We start from the raw sequence: 24,917 nt of genomic DNA, 5'->3' as shown, positions 1-24,917 counted from the left end.
TGAGTCATATTTGTACTTGCCTTGGAGTAACCTGAGTGCTTGTGTTATGTGGCGGATCCTAGCGCCTGACAGGCTGCTCACCGTGACCCTCTCCTTGTTCAGCCTGGTGAGCGGGACGTCAGTGTGCCTGATGATAGAGTCACCTATTACAAGTGTATCAGGTGTGTTGTTTAGTCTTAGGGCTGTGAATGTTCGGCACACTGGCTTTGTGAGATATGTGTTGCACGTGTTTTGTTTTGGGGTAGCGGTTGCTTGGGTGTCTGCTTTGGAGGTCTCTGCTGCTTAGGCAGATCTTTATTTAGAGCCTCTGAGTATGTTTTTGTGTGACTATGTGTTTGGTTTGCTGTTGTGGTAGGTCTATGTGAGACTGGAATTGTAGTGAGTGCGGTTTCCTTCTCCTCCTGACTGGTTATGCCAATACTGAGTTGAGAGAGCTTAGCCTCCAGTTTGGCTATATGGTTGCATCTCTCACATGTGTTGGAATTTGTTGGGAGGAGGAGAGGGTTGTCTGTGTACATGAGGCAGTTGTAACATTGCCTCAAGATTCCCAGATTCACCAGCTGGACCGGAGAGGAGATTGACAACTGACCTTTGGACATGGTAGAATAATATTGGGAATTCCTTAATAATTGAAAACAAGGGCCAGTGGGGAGTGAGGGTGTAGTGCTTTTAATTTTTAGTGCTGACTTATATAATTGCTTTAGTGAGCAAGTGCCAGGTAACTGAAGTGCAATGTGTTACAGGTAACTTAAATGCAAAAACGACAAACAGTAACTTTCTTTCAAGTGAAACAAGGAAATAAGTACAGTAAGCAATGCAGATATCACTAGTGATCTACAGAAGCGCTGAGAAGCCGCATATTAGGTGGAATTAGCGTTTCAGGGAAATAACAAGCAAACAAACAACAAGCATATAAACAAAGCTAGATTCAGCAGGCCTGGATCTAGTCTATGCTACAACAAACAAGGTGTACCAATTTCAGTAAGATACAGTTCAAATATTCAGGCACTATAAACCTTTAACCAGAAATTCCCAGCTCAGAAGGGCAGAGTCCAGCCTCTTCTCCCACAAGAGTGCAGACCACGAACCTTCTTAATGTAAAATAACTGGCCTGAAGCCCAAGTGCTTAAACCAGAACTAATACACTTTAAGAATAACAGACACTGGGCTCTCAATCAGCAGTTCCCAACTTAGAAGGATGAAAGCTACCTGTCCTGCCACCACAGTGCATGCCACAAACCTTCCTAATGTAAAACAACTGGTCTGACGCCCAAGTGCTTAATCCAAAAGACTTAGAATGATAGTTACACTTTAATCAAGTTACTACCAAGCAGTAATAAATACAATTGAATACTTTAGAGAATGCCTGGATTAGTGCTCAAGTTACACAAACAAAGCTAGATCCAGCAGGCCCGAATCCAGTCTGTGCCACAGCAAACAAGGCGCACCAACTTCAGTAAGAAGCAGATCAGATGTGCAGCCTTTAACCAGAAATTCCCAGCTCAGAAGGGCAGAGTCCAGCCTCTCCTCCCACAAGAGTGCAGACCACGAACCCTCTTAATGTAAAATAACTGGCCTGAAAGCCCAAGTGCTTAAACCAGAATTAATACACTTTTAGAATAACAGACACTGAGCCCTCAATCAGCAGTTTCCAACCTACAAGGATGTAAGCTACCTGTTCTGCCACTACAGTGCAGACCACAAACCCTCTCAGTGCAAAACAACTGGTCCGAAGCCCAAGTGTTTAAACCAAAAGGCTTAGAATGAGTTACACCAAGCAGTAATAAATACAATTAAGTACTTTTAAGATGATGCAAAAGTAAAATAAAGTAGGTAGAAACACAAGTACAGTAAAAGCAGATGAAATTTTTTTTTTCTGAACAAGTGCTGAGATGAAAGAAACAGATTTGAGTGCTGAAACTAGAAAACTGGCTAGTTATAAGAAAAATAAAACTAAGCTAGAAGGCTTCCCTCCAACTCAGAAGGGCTTGGGGGCTCAGAAGCCTACAAATAGTCTATACCACTTAACAGGAAAGGCAGGAAACAAGCTTAATTTTTTTTTTCTGTTTCCCAGATGCTCTCTTTGTACACAGTAGGAGTGTCTGAAATCAGAATATGATCTCACTGCACTCAGTTGAGTGAGCAAATGAGATGGGCCCAGAAGGAGTATCCAAACACAAATTTACAAGAGGGGTGGGCAGTTTCAAGGCCACTAAGATTAACACCAAAACAAAAACAGGGAGGGTGGGTAGCACTAACTGAAGAGCAGAGTCAAAACTTCCAGTTCAGTTAATATTCCTGCAACACAGTTAAAATCAATTTAAATACTGTATTTTTTGAAAAAAAGTGCAGATAAAGGTACTTAAATTCTCTTATACGTCCAGTTGAATACAGCAAGTTCTTAGCTGGCCAAAGCTGAGGTTTTTAAGCAGAAAATATTTTACACTGTACCACTTAAATAGGCAAGGACAGGAAATCAAAGAATGTGGCTACCCCCACACCTGTAATTACTAGCAAATAACAAAATTCAGCAAACACTGACTAACTTCCAGTTCAGTTAATATTCCTGCAACACAGTCAAAATCAATTTGTATTACTGGGAGCAAGTTTGTACACAACATCCCATATGGCATTCCTCACTTCAGAAAAACAAGTTTATCTGACAGCCTACTTCAAACAAATGGCCACAAGAACCCAGCTATCCGCAAGAAAAATTCTGCAGGCTGTAGGGTTCATGGCCTCATGTATACTGCTTATTCTATATGCAAGACTGCATATGAGGAAACTTCAGTGGTACTTAAAAAGTCTTTGGTGTCAACATTCTCAGAACCTAGAAACAGTCATTCCTTTCATACCCTGTCTAAGGACAGAATTTCTTTGGTGGGCAGATACATGCAACCACAACAGGGGACTGCCCTTTACTCAACCCCACGCCACCCAGACCCTGATCACAAATGCATCAGACTATGCCTTGGGGGGGGGGGGCACATGGATGGCAAGTGCATTCAGGGCCACTGGAGCCCAAATCAAATTCATCTGTGCATCAACCAAAAAGAGATGCTAGCAGTGCAGCACTCTCTAACAGCTTTCTGATCACTACTCTCTCCAGGGCACCTGCAAATAAAAACAGATAACACCACAGTTATGTGGTACATCAACAAGCAGGGGGGACCCATTCTTACCCACTCTGCAGATTAGTCATGACCCTGTGGCACATGGCCTTGGACATGCTGGTCCATCTGCAAGCTCAGTTCCTGCCAGGCAATCAAAACTCACTGACAGACGATTTAAGCGGAAATCTCTTAGACCCACATGAGTAGCAATTAGAGCCCAGCACCTTCAACCTTCTGATCCAGAAATGGGGGACCCCAGAGGTGGATCTCTTTGCATCCCTCTGCAATCACCAAGTTTTGCACCAGGACACCTCACAGCAGGGCCTGGAAAGTGGATGCCCTATCCTTTCAGTGGGTGAATCTCTCAATCTATGCCTTTCCCCCTCTGCCCCTTCTCTCAAGAGTGTTGCTCAAGATAAGACAGGACAGGCCAAGGACAATTCGGATTGCCCTGACTGGCCACACCAGCACTGGTACCCACTCCTGCGCAGCCTGTCACCGGTGCCACCCTGGCACCTACACCATAACCCAACCCTGCTCTCTCAGCAGGGGGGACAGATCTTGCATCCACAACTGCAAACCCTAAATCTTGCAGCCTGGCTTATTCCTTGAATTCTTCCCCAGTAACCAGCCTAAGCAAGCAGGTGCTGGACATCATCCTTGAAGCCAGAAAGACCCTGTACAAGGAAATCCTATGCTGATAAATGGAAAAGGTACTGCTCCTGGGTTCAGTCCAAAGGGGAGGACACAACTCTGCCCAACCTGCCTCTTATCCTGGATTACTTGACAGATCTACTCCACAGAAGCCTATCCTTCTCCTCCATTAAGATCCATGCCTCTGCCATTTTGGCTCATTACAGCACTGAGCCACCTCTTTTCTCTCACCCTCTCATCAAACAGTTCCTGAGAGGGGCTAACAACTTAAGGCTGCCAAGGAGAGCACCCACCCCTGCTTGGGACTTTAACTTTGTACTGGAAAAGCTCACGCTACCTCCTTTTGAGCCTGCAGTGTCAGCAGAGTTAAAATTCCTCTCTTGGAAAACACCCTTGCTTCTGGCCATCACTTCAGCTAGAAGAGTGTCTGAGCTACAAGCACTTACGGCTGTGGAACCCTTCATTATTTTCCATGCTGACAGGGTTTCCCTTAGAACTAACCCTTCCTTTATGCCTAAAGTGGTGACCAGTATGGCTCTAAACCAATCTATCCATTTGCCAACTTTCTTCCCTAATCCTCAAAATAAAGGGAAAAGGATCCTGCACTCCTTGGATGTGCACAGACAGCTCAGATTCTACCTTGATAAGATTAAGCCCTTCAGGAGATCTGACCAGTTACTAGTCAGGTTTGTGCCAGGGGCAGAGGGCAAGGCCATTTCAAAACAAACGATTTCCAAATGGATAGCACACTGCATCCATTTCTGCTACAAGCACCATGGGAAACCAACCCCCCAGGAGGTCAGAACACATTCCACTAAGGCAACTTCTGCCTCTGCAGCATTCCTCAGGGGAGTCCCTACCAGGGACATACTGGAAGCTGCTACCTGGAGTTCTGTACATACCTTCACCAAACCTTACCACCTGCCTATCTTTTCCAAATCCAGGGTGGGTTTTGCAACTGCAGTCCTGCAGGGCATATTAACCAGCCCAAATTCTTCTTAACTGCCTCCACCCTTCTTCAGCTTTGGGAATCAACCCAAGTGTGATGACTGCAACGGTGAAACATGAAGAACATAGTTCATTTGTGTACACTTACCATAAATGTAGATGTTCGAGTGTATTCATTGTTGCAGTCCTGGTTTCCCTCCCTCCAACCCCCTTGTCTCTTTCTATGTCTGTTTCTAACCCCTTTCTGGGGTTTTGGTACTGGTATTTACTTTTTACTGGTGTTTTTTTTTCCCCACCATAACTTAGCTTCCTATTTTGGGGGGGGGGGGTGCTCCTGACATTTAGGGCAAGAAAAATTGACACAGAAATACTAAGTTTCTGGTATTCAGGCCGACTGAGGACTAATTGCAGGCAGATAACCCAAGTGTGATGACTGCAACAGTGAATACACTGGAACATCTACATTTATGGTAAGTGTACACAACTGTACTTTTTTAATAGTACTGCACTTATTGTCACAACACAGTTCAGTAAATTAGTTTATATATATATATCTCAGGGTCTGTTTTTCATGCTTACTTCCTTATCCATTCATCTGTGTGTTTTAGTGTGACTTTGTGCCATGTGCAGAATACATACTGAATCTACCTAAGGCATGCTTTCTGATGTTGGATAATATTCATCTTCATATCACCTAAAGCCACCACTGGCACCCTAACATAAGGGCAGGGCACCAGTCTGCACCACTGGTGACCTGAGTTCACTTAGGTTCATGGGTCTCAGAGTGCTGGCCAGGAAAAGACCAAGAATTTATTAACACTTTCTTTCCTTCTTAATCAGGGGAGGGGTTTGGATTCAATAACTGTTCTTTTGACTCCTGGCAGTATTTGGGGGACACATGTCCCAGACTCAAGGCCAGAGCAGAAAGACTAGGAGGGTACTGATTAACTCTTTTTTTTCTAAGGAGCAGAGTTTTGGGTTTAATAACTGTTCAGCCACCTCATGGTGGCATTTGGGGTAATGAAGCAAGTGACAGTGTCACCTGAGATCCACTCTAGCAGACATACCTGTAGGTGCATGTGAGTAAAACACCTCTGCTTACCATTAATGATACAAGCACTGGGAAATTTTAGGGCATATAATAACAGAATCCTATCACGTCTTAGTCATTACTGTTTCATTGCTTAAGCCTTCATATTCCCCATGAGAAGAGGAAGGAAAGGGCATAACAGTATAGCACTGGTAAGGAGAGTATACAGCCTGAAACCAGCCATGATGGATGGGATGAAAAAATAGACAGCTACTAAACTACATTTTTCATTGTGAGAATGACTCTCACACATTTTTTTATTTTCTTTTGCAGTGAATGTAACAGCAACCGTGATTCAGTGCTGTCATATACAAGTGTCCGCAGCAATAGCTCCTACCTTGGCAGTGATGAAATGGGATCAGGTAAGAAATCCATAAAAAGTACCTTAATTATGTGAAGCAATGCAATCCTGATATTTTACTTTGAGGACAGTGGGTTTATATTTCAGAATACTTCACCTTTATTTGTCTAGCAGAGCTGTTAATATAAGACCAATGCTGAGACAAGGCAAGCCCCCATATGGTCTATACTAGCATCCTTTTGCATAGTTTAAGGACCATGTGCTTCTAATAGTCTTCATTTTTGTAGCTGCTTGTATTGCTTAGTTCTCCTTGCAGTTGCATTGGAAGGAATCTGCATTAGTCCTGAGAAATACAGGCTTACCATATGTCTGTTGGGTCACCAGATCACTACTCTGAACTGTCATTGATATAATTCAAAATCAGATCATGATGTACTTTTGTGCAGATACAGCCAGCACTTCAGTCATACTGTGAGGCATAGGAGATGTGATAAGATCATGACTTTCCTCATCATTAAGAACCAGGTCAAGATGGAGTCTGCATTCCAGAAAGATCTTGCAAACAACACCTGATGGCAGGAGAACCATGGAGGGCTAAGCACTCCAGGGCATTTGTGGCTGCAGCTGTAAATCTGCATAGGCTACAAAGGCATCAGATGTCTCGGACTTTTCTTGTTTGTCTGCTAAGGAGTCAATGGGAGTGATAAAGTTCTTTGGATATGGAGGAGGTTTGGCAGAGAGGTGACTACCTTGCATCTCATGTGGGGAATAAGATCCCAGCATACGTATGGGTGGGGACAGTCCTAGTCTGTGAAGATTCCAAGTCTGTCTGTCCATTCCATGGCTGGAATCTGGGCCGCTGAAGATGTCTCCCAGTCCCACCCCCCTCTCTAGTTGGTTGCAGAGCCCCTTCTATACCCATTTCTGATGTTATTTCCATCCTGGCATTAGATTTCAATGGCTTATTTAATGTCTGGTGACATATGACTGAAGAGGTGTGGGAGAGAACTTAGAAAAAGTCTGAAGTCACAGTACCTTCTAGTCTGCCACCACCAATGAACTCTGTAACCCCTTATCACAGATCAACCTGTCACTGACCCATAAAGCACCTAACATTTATTTTTCTAGACTTACAACTTCTCAGATGAGTGCATGTCATCCATTAGACACAGGAAGAGGAATTTTTCTCTACATCAGTTGCAATGCATGGTGTTAAGAATTTGGACCATTTAGTTTATTAATTTAATGGCAGCCAATGCACTTTTTCTTAAAGCTAAAATCAGTTAACTGAAAGCATGTAAGCTATTTTTCACATCTTGGAGAGAAATAGAGATAGAGATAGTTTCAGAGACAGAGAAAGAGATAGAGCATGGACAGATGGTATCTGAGCAGTAGAAGACAAAGGCTCTAGCATACACTCACAGCATGATTAAACCTAACTTTAGAAGAGGTAAAGCTTGTGGCCATAGCTGTATATTTTGGACAGCTGCCCATATATGGAGGGGTAACTTTCCTTTTTTGGAAAGTGTACATGGATTTGTATGTTTGCTGTGAGTTAAAAGATCAAGCGGTTCCAAATTCTCAATTTTTGTTTTATATTTTATTTAGTATGTGCTCACATATTCTTAGCTGTCATAATAGAATGCTTTTTAATCCATATACCTAAATACTTAATCTTATCATAGGGAAGAGGGAGCTAGAATTTATTATATATTGGAAATATTGTTTACGGGAGATGACTAGAAACTGATTTGAAATAGTGAGGCTGTATCAGGAGGACCAAGAAGGGAAAATAAAACAAAAAGAGTATAGATTTCTCAAGAAAAATATGAGAATACTTAGAATGGAAGATGGAAATTTATTAGCAAGGCTCAGAAAAACTTTACAAAGTATTTCTCAAGGTGCAAAAAGTGGGCTGCTCTAGATAGAAATTACATTTCACAGGAGCATGGGTATTTAAAAGCTTTAAAAAATCATCTGATAACTATTTCGAATCATACACCAATAAAAACTAAAATGAAGATGCAGGGCAATGAAGTTAAAATGAAACACTGACACTTCCCTACTTATTTGTTAAAAGGGAGGGGGTTGGTGGAAACGATCTGATATCTAGGGAAGATCAGCATTTCTTCAGAAGGGACAGGTATGGAGTGGAAGAAAATGAAAAAGGAATTTAAAATATGATAAAAGTAAGAGAGAAAAAGATACGGGAGAGATTTAATAGAAATTACTTAGAGGGGTTGTCAAAGGTTAAAGTGTTGCTAAAAAGGGGGGAATCTCATGGAACAAGAAGAGGAGTAAATGCTAAAGGGAAATAAGGAATGTTTGGATAATATGCATTCATTTAGAATGGCTGCAGTTAATTAAGTATTCATTATAACAGCACCATAGCTCAAAACTGTTTACATAACGACTTAAGGAGCAGAAACTAGATGGAGTTAATGCCAAACTTAGGGAGCCTGTGACAAAAAAAAACTAACAGCTGATAAGTATTGGAGATGTTTTGGAAAGTCTGTGCAAATTTGTGTAAAGCAGAGTAATTGTGAAACCAAGAAATGCATAAATGTAAATATTTATGGAAGAAATAGATTTGCCAAGGTTAGAGGAAGATGAGCTGAAGAATTAATAGCTATGATAGAAGAGATCAAATGAAAGTGGTGATGTATGATCAATTAACATGAAAGTCTTAAAGAACAGATGGTGTTGCTGAGGTGGTTTCAAGGTTAGGAAGGAAGAAAGTGATAAAGATCTGGCAGGTTTTATTTAACAATATTTTAAAAAGAGGAACAATGCCAGGAAAAGTATGGTGGCTATACAAACACACACAAAGATATATATATATATATATATATATATATATATATATATATGTGTTAATATATAATATTTATTATACATATTATAATAATATGTTATTGTGTCTTGTTGTGTCTTTCGGCTTTTCCCGATTAGGGGTCACCACAGCAGAACTCCGGTCTGCTAATGATTGGCAGTAGATTTTTACATGCCGAGTTACTGGCCCTGATGCACAACCTTCAATGAAGGTAAGCCCATTCACGCATGTCTCCACACAGAAGACGCTCTAGCTGAGAATCGAACAGGACAATGTCTTACTGTGAGGCGACAATGCTACCGCAGCACCACTATATAATATATATGTTATGTATATGTGTAGGCAAACAGGGTAACGCCCCTTTAGACCCAGCTTCATATAGACTCATTTCAATTTTAAATTGTGATTATGAAGTGTTTGGGTCTATACCAGCTAAGAGAATTCCAAGTGCGTTTCTAAATTTAAAGTTAAGAATCACTTGTGGTGGAGAGGCAAACATTTGACAACATTAGTAGAGCAACAATGATCCAGAGGGAAGCAGAATATAAGGAAATGTCACTATTGTTGGTGGGTTGCAGAGGCAGCATTTGATAAATTCAGTAGCGATTTTATGAGTAGGGCAATTGTAGCGTCTGTGTTCTGTAATAAAAAATAGGGTTAATTAGGAGGATATTTGAAGGAAATGTGGCAAGAGTTAAGGTGAGGGGGTTCCTCTCCAACGGTATGCATTTGGTCAGAGGAATCAGACAAGGTGTCTTCTTTCTGCTTTTATTTGCTGTTTGCTTTATACTTAGAGTCATTGGCAAAAAAAAAAGAGAGAGAGAGAGAAACTGACTAATTCAATAACTTGTGGTAGTCAAAAAAGTTAGCTTTATTTGCAGTTGATATTTTGTACTTGATATATCCAGAAAAGGAGATTTCAGTGTTGTAGAACATATTGAGAGAGATTCAGGTCTTTTCAAGTTACAAAATGATTGAATATAAAACAAAGGCAATAAACTATGTACCCACAGATGAACTGGTTCAGAAATACGTATATCTATAGGGAAGGGACATGATAAGATGAAGTATTTAGGTATATGGAATAAAAAGCATTCTGTTAAGGAAGCTGACAATATGAGAGAAGAGTCTATACAAAAGATAATGCAAAAACTGAGAAGTTGGAAACACTTGATTATGGATATGGATAGTAAGATACAAGAAGTGATAATATTTCTAGTCCCTTTAGCTTTTTTTACAAGCAGGCATATTTTTGTCAAGCAACGTAGAAGTTTTGGATCATAATTAATAAGGAGTTGAAAGAAGGGAGAGAGGGCAGTAGTTAAGTGGAATAAGTTGTTTCTTCCCGTAGAAAAAATAAATTTCAGATTGCCTGATTTGAAGGGACACTTTAGATTCATACAGTTGAGACTCATATACATAACACAAGCAAAATCTTGAATTTATTGTAGACAAAGGAACCAAATAACTATGGAGGAAGTAAAATGGGATAAGATCTAGAGGACGTTTAGACTGCTGGCTAGAGACCACATTCCCTGTGAAGATTAATAATGTATTGTAGGCAAAGTGAAAGGGATAAGAAAGTACTAAGTAAAAGGCCAGCTGTAGCAGAATTTATGCAGTACGGGAGTGGATGATAATTGTTCAAAGGAAAACATATGTGCAATGCATAACATTAATTAAATGTTTTAAATGGTTTGTTTTCTTTTCTCTAATGGTATTTGTACCCATGTCATTGTTCAATGTGTGAAATTAATAAAAGTGTTTAAAAAAAAGAGGGCAGGTCATTTATTTATTTAAATTTGGTCTAAGGTGCAGGGATTTCTTTGTCACTGAACAGAGTATTTCCACATAGCCTGAGCCTTACTTTATTTTCTTCCATCACAAAGTGAGTCATTATTTCGGTAATAGGTCCATAGGTAGGTACTAGGCTACTGGCCCTAGGGCTTATATAAGCCTAGTCAAATGGTACCCTGGCTTTTGCCACCCAAGGAAATTATTTTCCTGTGCCCCTGTCAAACAGAGCTACAGAAGTGATCCCCGGGGTGAATTTCCTGTCTCCCATCCAATCAAGATTTTTCTTGAAGAATGCTAATGAGGAGCTTTGTTTGATATAGATAGGTAGTTTGTTCCAGACCATGGGAAGTCTCTGGGACAGGAATCTATCCGTGCAGCATGTTCTGCTATGTAATGCTGCAAAGGTAGTTTCAGCAGAGGGGTCACTGCTTTTTGTCTGTCCTTTAGTAATGTGTCCATGAAATGAGTCAGTGCAGCAGACACTTGTTCATATGTTTGCCAACTCTTAGGCATGCAGTCCTGCTGGATATTCTCTCCTGATTTGCCTTCCAGTGTTCCAGTGTGTGTCTCTGCTCCCCTACAAGAATACTGTTGTGTTCTTTGTGAGTATAAACCCACAGCAGAATGCCCTTTGATGTAAGGTAAGCAAAGTTATCAGATACCATCTCTATCCTCCAATTTTCAGAAGCCTCCTGCAGTGTGTGTGTCTTTTTCCTGTCTTTATTCTGGCTTTTTTAGAAGAGTGTGTTCCCTCCTACCAGCTGCTGATAGTTTAACTAGTAAGTAGTGGCATTTTTTTAAAACTTGCATCATATTTTCTTTCCACAAGATATCCATTTCAAAGGGGGTCTTAAATGGGGATTGTAATGAATGCATGTTAATTTGGGTCTATGTTATGGGATCGAAGCTTTAGTTAGTCAAGTAACTAAAGCTCGATCACTAAATGTCGAAAACGTAAAACCGCAAATGGCAGTTTCCATGCAGGAAAACAGTTTGTTTGGCCATTATGCAGATTTTTCCCTTTCTACAATGTGGAGCGATCTCGGAATTGGTATATTTATTTTTTTCCTTAAATATTTTTTTTATTTTCAATTAAAATAACATTTACATAATATATTTAAATATCATTTTAAACAACTATATACAATATTTACAATAGCCTGACTTTCAGTTATATACATTGTATGTTATTAAATATAGAATTAACAGATCAGTTATCAGAGATACAATATTGATTATTGCAGAGTGTCCAACAAAGATTTAACTTTCTTCCAAAGATTATTTACCAGTGGCCTGGGATAGATTCGTAGTTCTTTGATTTTTATTTCCATCGATGCAGTTTTCTTCAGTAAAGTGGTAAAGTGTAGAATTCTTCCAAGATCGGGGGTGTATTTGAATTCCACCTTCTGGTTACGCATTTCCTAGATATAGCAAGTATTGTCCATAACAAATACATATTTGTCTTATTCAGGTAGGGACCTTCATTTACATTTAGTATTATCAATACTTTAGTTAAGGTAAAGGATTAATTAAATAAAGCTTGTAAAAAATGATTGATTCCATTCCAATATGATTTAATTTTATTACATTCATAAAAAATATGAATCCAGTCTGCTTTATTTGACTTTTCACACCTCCAGTGAAAAACATTTGTAGTAGTATTGATCATTTTAATTCTATCTGGTGTTAAAAATGCTCTATGTAAGTATTTACAGTTAAATATTTTCCAGTACTGTGTGTTAGAGGTGTAATTAACTGATAGTAAGATGTTAGTTTTACTTTCTTCTGTTAACTGCAATGACTGACCTTTTGTTAAGAACTGCCAGTATGATGGTTTGGGAATTGTTTTATATGTTATTAACTCTTTATATAGATTTGAAATGAAATTTTTCTTTTCACAACTATTATATATAAATTCATACAGAAAACATATTAGATTTGGAATTTCTTTAAATGAGGAATTATTAATTAATCTGCATAAATCATGTGTACATTAGAATGCTTTGTAAGGTTAACCAGTCCTGTGTTAGAATATTGTAAGCAGTTTTTATCATATGTATATCTAAAACATTTAATTTATTTACATATTGAAACCAGCATAAGAATCCATTTTGTTCCCAAGAGATTATGGTTTCACTATATATTTTGTGAGGAAAGTTGTTAGTGATGGTAAATGGGGTTAAAAGGTCAAACCAAAGTTTTAGATCTATCTTTGCATTGATAAGTTTCCTAAAGGAATTAATGTTATGATTAGTCAGTGTTGTTTTAGAATGTTTTGTTATATTATATAGTATACTTATGCATAGTATGTACCAGGGTTTGTTTGATTTGTCTACTATTAAAAATCTTTTTAACAGATTAAATTCATTTGTTAATATAGCCGTTGTTAATTCTTTCCAGTTGGCAAAATAATTTGGGTTCATTCAGTCTATTGTAGTTTTAAGCACAGATGCTTTTATATATTTTTTATTTTTATTTATTTATTTAACATTTGTTGACCGGGAATGTCCGACTAGGTTCAACAGAGCCTGTTTTCAGCGGAGGCCCGGGGAGAAACGCTCCAGATGCATGTCTTTGGAATGTGGGAGGAAACCGGAGTACCCGGAGGAAACCCACGCGAACACAGGGAGAACATGCAAACTCCACACAGAAGGCACCCCAGCCGAGAATCGAACTGGAGAACCTCTTGCTGTGAGGCGACAACGTTAACCGCTGCACCACTGTGCCGCCCGATAAAAGGAATAGAAGTCTATGACCAGTACATATCTAAAATAATTATTTTTGCTGATGATATTTTATTAACCCTATCAAACTTCAGAGAGTCATGTATAAATGTATAAATATGTGTTTTTATTTCTGGGAAGTTCAATCCTCCTTGTTTCCAGGGTCTAATGTGAAGAGTCAGAGATATTATATTCTTTTTGGGATACCATAGCATTTTATTTAACATGAGTTTATTTCTTTAAAAATGCATCTTTCAGGAATTAACTGTATTGCTAATGGTATATGTAGTATTTTTTGGCAATAAGACCATTTTTATTAATTGCAATCTGTCTTCAAAAGTTAATATAATTTTGTTTCACTTTTCTATATATATTTTTATTGCTTCAATAATGTTTTTATAATTTATTAATATTGTTTCATTTATATTTTTGCATAAAACTATTCCTAAATAATTTAGTGTAAGTTCTTCTTTTCCTGTGATGGATTTATCTGTAACTTGTAGTTCTTTTTTCTTATTTAAAAATAGAAATTTTAATTTTGATCTATTAAAGTGTAGACCTGAAATCTTATAAAATGTCTCCATTACTTCTTCTAGCTCTCCTAATGACTCTCTGAAGTTTGATAGGGTTAATAAAATATCATCAGCAAAAATAATTATTTTAGATATGTACTGGTCATAGACTTCTATTCCTTTTATTCTTGGATTATTGTGTATTATTTCTGCAAGTATTTCTATAGCCAAAGCAAATAAAATAGGAAAAAGGGGACATTTGAGTTGGTATATTTAGTTAGGGGGTGGGGGGCAAAGCCTCCCACTTAATTTGTGTTTAATGTTTTTTTTTTTTGTTGGGACTACGGCATTGTTTCCTTGCGTGGAAACCTCCATTCGCAGTTTTGCATTTTCGATATTTAGTGATCAAGCTTTAGTTACTCGACTAACTAAATCTTCGATCACGTAATATAGACGCATTAATTTTCCTAGCTGTAGGGATGCCTTCATGGACTAAAAAGGGAATGGGGGATACCTTCATTGAGTATGGAACTTGATGAGAGAAATTTGAAGAGTAATGTGAGACCACAGGGAGTCCAGATGCAGTGCACATAGTATTATCAAAATTCAGATGTTATGCTGAGTGCACATTTATTTAAACTGTTCTGTTTATGTGTTAGTCTTAAGTTAGACAGGCATCTCTTAGCTACTAAAACGTGGCATCTATTTCATATGTATTGGTATGACTTGTTATGATCACATTAAAAGATGTGTTCCCAGCAGAATGTTGTGCATTAATTCATACTCTTAGGTTGTGTGTTGCTCACTTTCTCACACTGCTTGACGTGCACAGTTCACCTGGGTACCTGGACACTTGGTCAGACTTCTGTGTATTATAGTGCTTCACCAAAATAGCTGTTTTTCAGTCAACATTTCTAGTTGATCCTAGGTGACCTATATCATAGTGCCTTATCCCTTTGTGTCACACAGTCAGTGGCAGTACATTTCCTCAGGCTTTGATCCTTCTCTCAATCCTGCCACTTTCTATAGTAACCATGTGAGTAAGATTGCATTAAATATATTGGTGATGTCCAGGTAGAATACATCTACCAGCCTTCACATCTGGTTCTTCTAAAAAACAGTCATAAAACTGGATCAAGTTTGTCTCAATTCTTTTTTGCTCTCTCTCTGGTCATGTGATGGTGGTTGTCCTAGAGATTATTGTCCTCAAGGACAGTAACTGGCCATTGCTTCAGGATTCCAGCCATGACTTTCCCTTTGACTGCTGTTATGCTATTAGACGTATGGCTCCCTGGGTTTGTTCTCTTACTCCTAGTCCTTGTACAAGCATTTCTCAGTTGCTATCTTTTAGTCCAGGAAAATGCAGTGACCAGTAACTTGTTGGAAACCGACATCTGAGAACCTGCCAGTACATTCCTGGGGACCCTGGGAAGCAGTCCTTGTGATTGCCATTCCTGGGAATTCAGTACCCTCACAGCCTCTTCTGTCTGTATTCTAGTTTCTGTTTTCTCCCCATTCTGTCCCAAATACCTCAGCATGACACCCTCCATTCTAACTTCCTTTGTACAGACTGGAGTTCCATGAACCGCCTCTCATCTTTGCTTGTCTTAGCAAGGTCTTTACTGCCCTTCCTTCCTTCTTTATGATATATACCTAAAGAAGACTTAATTGCCCCTCTTGGTCCTTCTGTTAACGCCCTTTTAGCTTATGCCTTTGCTACATCTCCTCCTTTGTTGCCCTTCTTCTTGTGTCCTTGTACCATGCCTCCTCCATTTCTCCACAACTTGTTTGGCCTTTCTTTTGCCCTAATCAGAAACCTTACCCGAGTGTCTTCTTTTTTGCCTTTTGGATCTTCATAACACCCTTGTCCATTGCCTTGAGTACTGACCGATTCCCATAGCTGTGTCAGTTTTTTCCCAGTCCCCTGTTCATTATAATCTAGTCCCCAAAATTCTAGAGTATTAGAGTTGTGTTCCTAGGTTTTTCCAGTAACCCACACAGTGGCACGATCACTGCTGACTAATGGTACCTTTACCTGTTCCTTCCTGATCCTGCCTACTTTGGTAGAGCCATATTCAGAGTTATGTCTTTTCTGGTGCAATCATATCTCACATTTATTTTGAGTTGGACCTTCAAGGTTCAAGACCTCAATCAAATCTTTCTCTGTCTGACTGTCTTTCTGTCTCTGTCCTGGACGTTGGTTTCTCCTAGTCTGCTCCTGGAGGATTCATGTCTTCAGTGGCTATAACCCTCTTCCTTCTGCCCCTCTCCTTTATTCTCGTCACCTAGCTGTCATTCTCTTACCATGATGCATGTATGGGTGATCAAATGACAAGGGTTCAAACTAGTCTGCACAATACTGAGGCTGTTGAAGTCGCAATGTTGTGAAGCCGTTAAAATCAGTAGAGGTAATCATTTTTATACTATGTAAGATTGTCTTCAGTGGCTTCCTGTAGTACTGAAATGAAAAGGAATTGTTAACACCTTGCTGTACATCTGAGCAACAAGTGGAACTTCACTGTTTAGTTCCACAGCTGTGGGCAGGTAAGTGGCAATGTTGTGAGCTGCTTTTTGTAAATTGGCTTATGTTCATCAGACTTCCATGCCATGGTGGAAGGTGCATGGTACAGTGATTGAAACACATTCATACTGCACAGTTTACACAAAGGGTTTTGCAGTATTAGCCCATTCATTTCAGTAAGGAAATAAATTTTCCCTAACTGAGCAGAATCTAGGTTACAACTCAACACTATACAGTTGCAGTCTTTTCAATGGAAGTTCCTGCCCACATTTGTTTTAGTTGTAATAAGAATCAATTCAAAGACATTCACACCTTAATGATATCCGGAGTATGGTAATTATGCATGTCTTTGAATAACATTATAGCCGAACAGTGCAACTCTGCCAAATTGAGCAGAGGACCTGCAAACTATCTTTATGAATACCGCCTGTAGTGTTATGCTACATTGCAGCAGATATTGTTACTAGGGGCCAACAATTTACCTGCAAGAGTCACCATGGCACTGCCTAATGCATTGGTATCCTTGGAGTTAGTGTTGTTCAGGTCTGTTCAAGGTTTGTGGGAGAACAGAGACCATTCTATCTTCTTTTCTAAGCAGTACTTATATTTTGCATAGGTTTGATGGAGTGGGCTGTAGGAATTCTGAGTTTTAAGTTTTAGAACTGCAGCTTTGGAAAACCATGTTTCAAAACCCTAACCTTTGGTATTATTTATTTAACCCTATCATGATTTGATGCTGTGAGTACACTTTTGCTATTTAAAAGGTGTCCCGCATAACTAACTTTATCATGTGCCTGCCAGCAGCTCATGAATTGGCCATTAAACTATTACATATATTAATATTAGTCTTTGTCTTACAGTAAGCACATGCTAAGCCCGAGCCTTGTGTGTGAAATATTTCTGACATAACGGTGTTCCATTAAGCATTAAGGAAAAACTATATGTAATGTCATTGCAAATGTGGTCAAGCCACTTTTCTTTTTTTGTGTCCTTTAGGAGATGAACTACCTTGTGATATGAGAATTCCTTCAGACAAACAAGATAAGCTCCATGGCTGCCTTGAGCATCTCTTCAATCAAGTAAGTAAACTTTATTTATTTATTTTATTTTATTTTATTTTACATTTGTTGACCGGGCTAGTCTAACTGGATATATGTCCATTTTCAGTAGAGGCCTGGGGAGAAAAGCTCCAAGCATAGACAGTAACAAATAATACATTATATACAATAGTAACAAGAGTTATAATACATTATTCAGATTGCACATGAGAGAGGCTGGTATAGAGTCTTATAGTAGGATTAAGCTAAAAAATACTGAGAACAAACAACATAGGAGAGAAAAATATATATGAATATAGAGGAAACAGTATAAAGATTGGTAAAAATATATATATTTTTTTAATTCTAAAATGAGTTTAGCTTATTTGTTATTACAGGTAATCAGCATAGAGTACTAGAGTAGAGAAGTAAATGGAGTGTAATACTTGCATTTAGTGAGATCATTGTGCAAGGGTTCAAACCCAGCATGAAATAGTTTCTTTTATAATGACCTGTGACAGTGTTCACAGATGAGATGGTTTTATTTCCCATGAGTTATAATGGTCTCTACAAATGCAGTTGTTGTATTTAGAGTAAACTATGGTAGTGTCCATATATGCAGTCGTTTTACTACAGTGCCATGGATTTACTTCAAAAAAAAAGAAGAAAAAAAAAATCTTTTTGTTCTTTTAAACTGTAGCAAACTGCTTTTTACAAATACAGCAAGCAGTTGCTACAGTTTAGAAGCCACACAGTGCTATAATGCTCAGGTTTAACCATAAATACAGTTTCAGCTTTTAAAAGCCAGTATGCACTACAGAGTGATTGGGATGATGGACTGGATGGCCGATTGTGCCTCCTAACACTTTGTGCCTGTGGCAGTTGCCCCCTTTGCTTCACCCTTTCTAATTTACTGACAAATTAACTTATTTTATTTAGAAAGTTATGACAGTGTCCGCCGATGCAGTCATTTTATTTAGGGTGAGTTGTGTCAGTATCCAAAGATAAGCGGGTTTTATTTAAAACGAGTCTGTCCACAGATAAAATCTTTATTTGTATGAGTTATGGTGGTGACCACAGATGAAAGTGTTTTACTTCTAATGAATTATGAAGGAGTCCACAGATGAGCAAGTTTTATTTATGAGTCTGTCCACAGATGATAACTTTATTTGTATGAGTTATGGCGATGAACACAAATGAAAGTGTTTTACTTATAATGAGTTATGATAGGGTCCACAGACAAGTGAGTTTTATTTATAATGAGTGACTGTGTACAATGGTAAGAGAGAGAGAGTATTATTTACATGAATTATGACAGTGTACACAATCACGATGTTCTTTGTGTTTCACTGTTGCAGTCATCACATTTGGGTTATCCTGCCAGAGGTAGCCCTCAGTTGGCCCGAATACCAGAGGCTTAGTATTTCTGCATCGGTTGCTGTCACTCCAGGACTGACATCAGGTCGTCAGTGGTATAAAATCAGGCAGCCGACACCGTTACATTAGTCTTTCTTGCCGAGGAGCCCACAGCAGAAGCAGTTCACATGTGTGCCGGTTGGCCGTTACCTGATTTTTCATTTCCGAATTGAAGTTAAAGTCTTCTAAAGCTAAGTACCCAATTGGGGAACCTTTTTTCTTGCTCTAACCGATGTCAGAAAAAGTTAACAATTGTCTCGCCTGTGGAAAGCAAATACCACATCGAGACTGCCATTCTTACTGCATCACCTGTTTAGGCTCAGACCACGATGTCCCTCACTGTTGCTTTTGTGCTTTGTTCAATGCCAGAACTATACATCATTGGGCCCTTATTGTAGCTATATTTTTTCGCTCTCAGTCCTCGTATTCTGATATGGCTTTGGTAAGCTTTCTGACTAACGATATTCCGAAAAAACGTAAGGATAAAGACAGAGACAGACCGCACAGGTCCAAAACTGCCGACGATGCTTCCGCCAAGCTAGTCGTCAGTTCTCCAGTCCTCACTGAGGTGCTTTTGCAGACCCTAATGCCTGCTTTTGTGGATTTGTAGGCAGCTACCGAGACCCTTTCGGAGTCTGGTATGCCGCGAGATTCTTCTTCCACTAAGGATCCTGTGGATGTCAATACCTTGGATGGGTCCGGAGCCGCTGAGCAGGCACCGGCTTCCGAGGAATTACTTCGCACTACTGATACTTGATACAAACTGAAGACTTTTTTAGCATCTTCACTTCTTTCTAAAACTACCGAGTTTCTAAGGTTCAGGGTATGAACTACGCTCAAAAAACACAACAACCCAAGCTCAGGCACCTGCTTCCTTGCCACAATCTCAAATGCTTAAAATGGCAGAAGACCTTATTATGCTTATTAGGGGAAGCCAGATTACCTCTTCCAAAAGAAAGAGACTTGTCCCCAGTAGTTTTATCTGAACAGGAGTCCGATGACTCTGATGCTTCTGAATATGAACACATGCAACCTCTCTCTCTGCTTATGAGGATTCTGATGCAGAGGAATCCATTCCTTCTGCCTCTCCACCCGAGGATTTTTCATTTGGAGAAACCCTTCATACTTTAAGGGAGCATTTCCATTGGGAATGTCAAGACTATCCTCAGTCAAAAAAGAGACTGAGGGAATTCTTAGATTTACCACAGCACAGACCTTTGGCAATTCCTCCTGTCCTGGATGTTGTGGATGATGTTTTTATGGAATTCAGTTTGACTCCTGACACCATTCCTCCTGCTCTCAGGAAACCTGACAGATACTACAGAGTCCCTGACTCTCACAAATTCCTTTTCAAAAATCCTACTGCTGACCCAGAGGTCATCTCTCAAGGACCTAAAGGAATTAAAGCAATCTAAGCTAAGAATCCCACCTCCTCAGATAGGGATTACCGAGCTTTACACAGATGGGGTAAAAAAGTATACAACTGTGCTACTCTTGCTATTAGAGCATTAAATTGTCAGTTCCACATGCCAAAATATCAGCAGCTCTCCATAGAACTCCTCAAACAAAAAATATCTTACTTTCCTGCTTGTGCAGAAAATAAAGAATTACAAGAGCTAATGCATTCTGCAAGTCAAGTTTCTAACCTTGCAATGTAGCTTTGACGCCCTAGAAGCATCTTGCAGGGCAGCAGTCACTGGTTCTGTCCTTAGAAGGCATGCTTGGCTTAAGGAACAGACCTTGCCAGACCATGTCAAATCCAAATTATTGGACGCACCATTGAACAAAGACAATTTATTTGGCACCAAGGCAGAAGAGATCTTAAAAAAGATGGAAGAAAAAGCTAAATCTATGCAGACATTTAAAGACTTCTTACTGGTCCAGCCTCCAAGGTTCAGTAGGCATTGCCTCTCCAAGCACTGGTCCTTTCCTGCCTCCTCCAGGCCAACTCAGCCCAGACCCAGGGGAAGCAGACCCCCGAGACAGCAGCCACAGGGAATGCAGAGATTTAAACAGTGGAGTTCCTATTCTTCAAAACTAGGGAGTGCAAAGCCACGCCCTTATGGTAAGAATGCACAATGACTTTACATCACCACCCCGTACCTCTGCCCACTTGCTTGTGTCCCTAGGAAGAAAACTCTCCATCCATGCAAGCAACTGGGCATCAATTACCAATGGCCGATGGGTCCTCAACATAGTGTCCCAAGGATACAAGTTTTATTTCCACACTCTGCCAACCCCAAAAGGGTTCCCAGATCTTCCTCCAAACCAGTGGGCAGAGGCCAAAAAGCAAGTCCTTTCCCTGCTCTCCATGATGGCAATACAGCATGTTCCTGCAGAACAGATGGGCCAAGATTTCTACTCCAGACTCTTCCTGGTACCCCGAAAAGAGGGCACATGGCACCCAATCCTCTATCTATCCATTCTAAACACCCTTCTGGTGATACCAAAATTCAAAATGTTCACCCTCCAGCAGCTTCTTCCAGTGCTTTCCAAGGATGCTTGGTTAGCCATCCTAGACCTAAAAGAGGCCTACCCACACATCCCAGTCAGGGAAACTTACAGGAAATATCTACGTTTCAGGGTAGGATCTATGCACTTTCAGTTCTCTGCACTTCCCTTTGGCTTATCCACCACTCCCAGAGTTTTCAAAAAATGCCTGGCTCCAGCCATTGCTTTTTGCAGACAAAGAAATATTCAAATTTACCCCTACTTAGACGATTGCCTGAGTCAGACAGTCAGTAAAAACTGTTACAGCACCTGACCTTTGTAAAGGGCCTACTGACCTCCCTGGGGTATGCTATCAATGAAAAGAAATCAAAACTAGACCCCACACAAAAAATTGTATTCCTGGGAGCAAGCCTGGACACAGCATCCCAGATGCCATTACTTACCCCAGAAAAACAAGCCTACCTGACAGGCTACTTCTCTCAACTATCCACCAGAACCCAGTTATCCACAATAATCATGCAAGCTGTAGAGTGAATGGTCTTGTGCATTCTACTCATTCCATATGCCAGACTACATATGAGGAAGTTACAATGGTACCTAAAAAGCCTTTGGTGTCAACAAGACCTGGAAACTATCATACCAATGGTACCTTGTCTAAGGAAAGATTTCCTTTGGTGGGCAGCACATTGCAACCACAACAAGGGACTCCCCTTCTCTCAACCCCATGCTGCCCAGACCCTCGCCACAGATGCATCAGACTATGCCTGGGATGCACACCTGGACGGCAGGTGCATTCAGGGCCATTGGGGCCCAAATCAAATACATCTGCACATCAACCAAAAGGAGATGCTAGCTGTTCAGAATGCCCTGACAGCTTTCAGACCCCTACTCTCCCCGGGGCCTGTACTGATTAAAACAGACAACACCATAGCGGTGTGGTATATCAACAAGCAGGGAGGAACTTGCTCTTATCCACTCTGCAAGCTTGCCATGACCCTTTGGCACACAGCCTCAGCCATGCAACTACACCTGCTAGCACAATTCCTGTCAGGGTCCCTAAACTCTCTGACAGACAACTTAAGCAGGAACCTGCTAAACCCACATGAGTGGCAGCTAGACCACAAAACCTTCACCCTTGTAACCCAGAGATGGGGCACCCCGAAGCTGGACTTCTTTGCCTCCCACTCCAATCATCAGCTCAGCAAATTCTGCACCAGGGAACCTCAGAGCAAGGCCTGGAAAGTGGATGCTCTATCCTTCCAGTGGGTAAACCTCTCGGTCTATGCATATCCCCCTCTACCACTCATTTCAATGGTACTGCTCAAAATAAGGGAGGAAAAACCAAGGGCAATCCTGATTGCACCAGACTGGCCATGTCAGCGCTGGTACCCACTGCTGCACAGCATGTCACCCCTGCCACCATGGCACCTACCTCAGATCCCAGCACTCCTGACCCAGAGGAATGGAGAATTCATACATCCCCAATTGCAGACCCTCAACCTGGCAGCCTGGCTTATTCCCTGACCTCTCTGCAAGCTGCCAGCCTAAGCAAACAAGTCCTAAATGTTATACGTGAGGCCAGACACCCCAGCACTAGAAAATCCTATGCTGACAAGTGGAAAAGATTTTGCATCTGGATCCAGGCTAAAGGAGCTGGAATGGCACAGCCCTCCCTACCTATCATCCTGGATTACCTAGTAGACCTACTACACAGGGGTCTATCCTTCTCTTCTATTAAAATTCATGCCTCAGCCATCTCTGCTCATTACAGCACAAAGCCACCTCTCTTCTCACATCCTCTCATCAAACAGTTTCTAAGAGGGGTAACAACTTAAGGCCACCCAGAAGAGCTCCTACCCCAGCCTGGGACCTTAACTTTGCGATGGAAAAGCACACCCTACCCCTCTTTGAACCTGCAGCTTCAGCAGAGTTAAAATTCCTCTCTTGGAAGACAGTCTTGCTCTGGCCATCACTTCAGCTAGAAGAGTATCAGAGCTACAAGCAGTCATGGCTGTAGAGCCCTTAATCATTTTCCATGCTGACAGGGTTTCCCTCACGACTAACCCATCCTTCATGCCTAAAGTGGTGTCCAGTGTGGCTCTCAACCAATCCATTCATTTGTCCACCTTTCTCCCTAACCCACAAAACAAGGGGGAGAGGATTCTGCACTCTCTAGATGTGCACAGACAGCTCAGATTCTATTTGGACAGGACCAAAGCTTTTAGAAAAACTGATCAATTGCAAGTCAGCTTCACAGCAGGGGCAGGGGGCAAGGCCATATCCAAACAAACAATCTCCAAATGGATAGCACACTGCATCAATTTTTGCTACAAACAGCATGGGAAACCACCCCCAAAGGGGGTCAGGACACATTCCACCAGGGCAACCTCCACCTCTGCAGCTTTTCTCAGAGGGGTCCCCACCAGGGACATCCTGGAGGCTGCAACATGGACATCTGTTCATACTTTCACCAAGCATTACCAATTGACTATCTTCTCCAAATCCAGGGCAGGCTTTGCCACTGAGTCCTGCAGGGCATCCTAGCCAGCCCCAACTCTTCTTGACTGCCTCCATCCTTTTCTTCAGCTTTGGGAATCAACCCACATGTGATGTAACAGTGAAACACAAAGAACATAGTACAGTTGTGTACACTTACCATAAATGTAGATGTTCGAGTGTATTCACTGATGCAGTCCTGGTCCCCCCCCCCCCCATCCCTCTTGTTTCTCTCTATCTCTCTCTCTCTCTCTCCCTCCTTACAGGGAATTTTTGGTATTTACTTCCTGCTGGTGGTGTTCTTCCACCAGAAACTAGCTCCCTATTTGGGGGCTCCAGACAATTAGGGCAAGAAAAACTGATGTAATGACACCGGCTGCCTGATTTTATACCACTGACGACCTGACATCAGTCCTGGAGTGACAGCAACTGATGCAGAAATACTAAGCCTCTGGTATTCGGGCCCCTGGCAGTATAACCAAATGTGATGACTGCAACAATGAATACACTCGAACATCTACATTTATGGTAAGTGTACACAACTGTATTTTTTATTCATGATGAGATATAGCAGTGTCCATGCATGAGTTATGACAATGTCCACAGGTAAGATAGTTTTATTAATTTACAGTGAGTTTCAACTGTGTCAGAAGTTAGGAGAGGTTTATTCAAATGAGTCATAATAGTATATGCAGATGAGATCTGTGAAAGTTCTACTGATGATAGAGTTTTATTTGTATGAGTTATGACAGTGTAGGTCAATGTGTTTTTGGTATCCACAGATAAGCCAGTATTATTTTCATGAATTATGATGGAGATTTATATATGTCACTGCAATGTTCATAGATGAGAGTTTTTATTTATAATGAGTTGTGACAGTGCCCATGGAAGAGAGACTTTTATTTATATTAAGTTATGACAGTGTCCACAAATGGGAGAGTTTTTATTTGTAATATTATGCCAGTGTCCACAGATGAGTTTTATTCATATGCGCTATGATGGTGTACATCAGTGGTGCACAACCT

The 24,917-nt window shown here is 40.5% G+C and overlaps 1 protein-coding gene across 1 annotated transcript in view; it reads left to right on the top strand.

Annotated features, from left to right (window-relative positions):
• The window catches only part of PREX1 (phosphatidylinositol-3,4,5-trisphosphate dependent Rac exchange factor 1), a 2,105,011-nt gene that overhangs the window by 1,849,697 nt on the left and 230,397 nt on the right, over nt 1-24,917 (top strand). Inside the window, exons 27-28 of the mRNA XM_044089931.1 lie at nt 6,079-6,167; nt 17,489-17,571. Coding sequence (XP_043945866.1) covers nt 6,079-6,167; nt 17,489-17,571 — 172 coding nt within the window. The remainder of the gene's footprint in view (nt 1-6,078; nt 6,168-17,488; nt 17,572-24,917) is intronic.

The sequence above is a fragment of the Protopterus annectens genome, chromosome 12.part0 (assembly GCF_019279795.1).
Source record: "Protopterus annectens isolate FY-2018-M chromosome 12.part0, PAN1.0, whole genome shotgun sequence".
Classification (NCBI taxonomy): Eukaryota; Metazoa; Chordata; order Ceratodontiformes; family Protopteridae; genus Protopterus; species Protopterus annectens.
Note: the sequence above shows the minus strand (reverse complement) of the source record. Positions and strands in the feature narration are given on the sequence as shown.